The 4470-nt window shown below is 51.5% G+C and overlaps 1 protein-coding gene across 1 annotated transcript in view; it reads left to right on the top strand.

Moving 5' to 3' along the window:
* Nucleotides 1-4246, top strand: part of capn15 (calpain 15) — a gene marked incomplete at its 5' end in the record, with an annotated part of 132473 nt that extends 128227 nt beyond the window's left edge. Inside the window, one exon of the mRNA XM_084322971.1 lies at nt 607-4246. Within this exon, the coding sequence (XP_084179097.1) occupies nt 607-784 (178 nt within the window). The 3' untranslated portion in view covers nt 785-4246. The remainder of the gene's footprint in view (nt 1-606) is intronic.
* Nucleotides 4247-4470: the final 224 nt, after the last annotated feature.

Here is a 4470-nt window from a genome sequence, read left to right as displayed (position 1 = left end):
TACCTATTTTGCCTCAAAGCGTGAACAAATAATGGGATCAGACATTCAGAAATGGGCATTTTATCTTCATAAAGTATTATTTTTTTTTAGCTCAATCTAGGAACTAGAACCAAACCTTTCATCCTATCAGAACCGGAAAGGTCTTTATTTGCCAAGAAAGCTTGCACATACAAGGAATTTGTCTTGGTCATTTGGTGCATCAACATTAACAGGCAATTAAGTAGAATAAAATTAAATGGAATATATAAACTAAATTAGAATAGCAATAAAATACAATATAGGACAGGGCTGTACAATTGTGCAGGATTGTAGTAGAATATATAAACTAAATTAGAATACAAATACAATAGAATATAATATAGGACAGGGCTGTACAATTGTGCAAGAAAAAATGCCATACCTGCTCAACCTCCTAACCCCTAGTGCTCTCTCTCTCTCTCTCTCTCTCTCTCTCTCTCTCTCTCTCTCTCTCTCTCTCTCTCTCTCTCTCTCTCTTTTTTTTTCTCTCTCTCTCTCTCTCTCTCTCTCTCTCTATCTCTCTCTATCTCTCTCTCTCTATCTCTCTCTCTCTCTCTCTCTCTCTCTCTCTCTCTCTCCCCCCTACAGGCAGGTGCTGGTGGTGCTCTCCCAGCTGGAGGGCAACGCCGGCTTCTCCATCACCCACCGGCTGGCGCATCGCAAGGCGGCGCAGGCCTCCCTGGGTGACTGGACACCCACCAAGGCCACCCACAGCCCCCAGCTCACCCCGGACATCGACGGCCTCCACCGGCCGCGGCCCCTATGACCACCGCCCCCCCCCCCCCGCCACCACCGCCACAGATTACACTCTCTCACTCCAGCGCAGTGAGCCTGGGGAGGAACCGGGAGAGAACCCGGCAGCAGTGTGACCCGGGAAGCCCGGGAGAGAGACCCGGGTGTTGAGACGAACATGCGGCTGAATGTAGAGGACGACTTGGGTTTCTTAATGCGTTCTCCCTCCTCGTCCCCCAGAGAGGAACATGCTGATGAAGATGCTGATGAAGACTCCATCCGGCCAAACGCGCCTCTTATTGTTCCTCGTCAAGTGGGTGTGCCATTTTTTTAGGATGGGGCGAGGGACTCGGTCAGGACTTCGAGGGGCGGCTCTAAGCCCCCCACTGCCCCTACCAGACCAACTAAAGAGGATTCAGAACTGACGGTACTCTGTTCTCTTCTTAGTGGAGTTCGACGTTGTTTTGGACCCTCGTCGACGGAAGCGCTGTAAGCAGACACTGACTTCAAGGTCGTGCCCCGCCCCTTCACGTACCTGAAGGTGACGCGGGAAGAGTAAAGGGTTCAGAGGTCAGGGTGGAGTGCTGTAACTACTGAGCCAATCTGCCGCCTCGATCTATCACTTGACCCCCCTGTCCCCCGCGCCTTCAAGCCCTGCCCCTCGACCCAGTGACTGAACCTCATTGGAGTCATCAACTGTTGACGGACAGCTTGGCGCCGAGTGTGGGGGGGCATCGGGGACAAGTATAACGGTACCTTAACGAGCCAAAACCCAACTCACCCGTTTTAACCAACAGTCATAGATGAATTATCATGTTTTTTTCTTTGTTTTTAATTTTTTTTTGTCTATATCAGTCTTAACAGTTTTTTTATACACATGTCCCATATTGCTGTTTTGTCCTTTATATGTCTGTATGCTTGAGAGATCACCAAACAAGCCATCATCCGTATGGTACCGCCTCCTTCTCCACTGTCTCTCCCTCCCTCTGAGTCTTCCGTCACGGCGCAAACTACGTGCGCACAGTACACCCGTGTCCCCCGACCGCCACCGGGTTCAAAATCACTTTGAACTCATGCAACTCACGGAGCGCGATTCTCGTCCAGATTACGACATTTCCAAATGTTCTGGCCCGCTGAGATCAACTTTTACTCGAGACGTAGTCCATAATACCTACATGTGAAGTCTGGGGCCATGTGTTTGTTAAAACACTCAAGTTGTTTGAAATGGTCCAATTTGTCAACGTTTCAATGGACGCCGCTGTGTGACTTCGAATCGTTATTTTCACTCCAGGTTGCTTTTTCTCGCTGCTTCCGGAAAGCAGACGCATAACTGTTGAAATCAGTTACAAATTTAGAAAGTTAGAAATCGGTACAATTTGTGGGCCCGGCTTTCATGCTTAGGTGCTATAGAATGCTATAGGAAATGTAATTAATAATTATATGATATAAGGTCACCGGGGGATCATCGGATCATTCAAGATCATTCTCAGTGAATGTACAGCAAAGATCGAGCGTGCTCTATAATCGGAACGTAAAAACTGGACCCCCCCCCCCCCCCCCACCGTGTGCGCTCTCTTTATCTAGAGATCTGAAACCCGGTCTTGATACAAGAAGCCAAAAGCGAAAGCTGCGGTTGATATCTGGCAGCCGCGTGGTGGTGCCTGTACACAGCTACCAGCGTGTGGCCTGGGAAACCGGAGCTGGCACAGCGTCCTCCCGTGGTGCCTCCCCCCCCCCCCCCATGCTGTTTTTACTACTAGTTTGTAGGGTGAGTTACCAGGTCTGCCGCTGGTTTTCCCGCGGTGAGTGGATGCCGTCATCGTCCTTGGTTGTAAAACGCGGAGGATGGGGTGTGTGTGTGTGTGTACATGTCTTGTGAAATACACACATGGCTAATTGTTATCGCTAGTTTTTACACACGGTAGCATATGGTTGGGGGGGGGGGGGGGGGGATCTGACAATGAAATGCAGTCTCTGTATAGTCTTTTGTTCACCAATTTTCACCCGGTTCCCTCGTGGCTGTGAAGTGCCGGAGGGCGGGCCACTATTTTGACAAACATTCAGGTTTTTATCCCTCAGGCAGCTTGAAGGCCTTTTCACATCCAGTCAGTCAGTCAGTCAGTCAGTGAGTTTACATCTTTCCACGTGAATCCTCTCTTTTCGAATGCGGCGCGTCTCTGCATCTGAAAAAGAAGAAGAGAACGTTAATATCACGACCGCACAGCGAGACGACACGACGTGACGCGTTCCCCCCCAGAAGAAACGAAATCCCTATTCACGCCGTCTTAAAACATGGAGATCGACTGCTCCGGCTCTCTTCCTCCTCCTCTTCCTCTCCATAACGGTTAAGTGAAGAGCGGTAGTTTAGTCTGCGTTCCTGTTGAACACCGGCGCGTTCCGCTAGCTACGCTCCCGGCTCCCAGGGCCGATCCCTCCTGGGCACACACAACGAGAAGCGCTGCTAACGAGCTGCTAATGAGCTGCTTTTATAGCAGCTTAGTCGAAGGACAAAATGTGCAAAACGTCTCTCCCGTAAATCGCCTGACGAGGGGGAAAAACAAGACTTACAACTCAGAAACGGGGGTACCCCTCCCCACACACGGCCTTTTTAGGAACCATAGTATTTCAGCGCGGTTCAGTGGATATTTGTCAATATTTATCCAGTTCTCGTCTTTTTTAAGGGGCCGCCGCGGCTGTGAGTCTGCCATCCCTTAACGACTTCAATGCCCGACCACTTAGGGGACACTGCGTCAGACGCCGCTTGTTTGAACAGCGGGGCTTGCCGTTGGGGAGCCTGTTAAGAGGAGTTTGTTTTGCGCAGGGCGGAGGAGGAGGAGACATTTTAAGTGCGTTTGGCACGTCGCGAGCATCTGGACGGCGGTTCCCCCGGAGATTCGCCAAACAGCACATTAGAGAACAAAGTCTCATCTTATGATAACAAATGAGGCTTTTTTGTCAGACACGCGCGGCCATAAAGACGGGAGAGAATGGACCCCCCGAGACGAGGCTTGCGGTTTCATTCCGGCGTAGTTTTTCCCGGTGGCGCGCCGCGGTGCCATTATATTCCCCCCGGGGCGTCAGCGAGACGGCGGCTCTCGGAGGGCTTTTTAGGACCTCTCTCTCTCCGAGAACGTCCTCCCCTGGTGTGTCGGAAGCTGAACTTTACACAGAAAACTCCGGGCCTTCACGGAGACGAGTCCCTAGGAAGGGGGACGAGAGAGTGGGACAGTGGAGAACAGGTACAGGAAACGGTACAGAAGCATCTTGACTCACCGGAGTGGGACAGAGCTGTTATTTTTAGTCCTCAGTGGGACAGAGCTGTTATTTTTAGACCTCGCATCTGAGCTCGTCTTTACCGCAGTGGAATTGGGGGGGGGGGGGAACTTGAAATGCAAAAAATTAAGAAAATCCCCAAAGCACTCGTGAAACGATTAACATGGGAGATTTTACAGTAGATATACTTGAATTTTAGGCATTTTGTCCGCGCACGTATCTTCCCCACGGAGGGGGGGGGGGGGGGGGGGGGGGGTGGGGTGGGGCGCTGTCGAACGCAGTGCCGTGAGGCCGGCCGCCTCGAGCTCGTCGAGGTCCCTCACCGAGGACCCTCAGTGACAGAGCGGCCTCGCCGTGTCACGGCGCATGCGGTCGCATAACCACTACCTGTAACGGAGCAGGAGACGTACGACAGACCGGCCTCCATCCTGACACTCGTGGGGACCT

The sequence above is a fragment of the Notolepis coatsorum genome (assembly GCF_963971535.1).
Source record: "Notolepis coatsorum genome assembly, chromosome: 10".
In the NCBI taxonomy this organism is placed as follows: domain Eukaryota; kingdom Metazoa; phylum Chordata; class Actinopteri; order Aulopiformes; family Paralepididae; genus Notolepis; species Notolepis coatsorum.
Note: the sequence above shows the minus strand (reverse complement) of the source record. Positions and strands in the feature narration are given on the sequence as shown.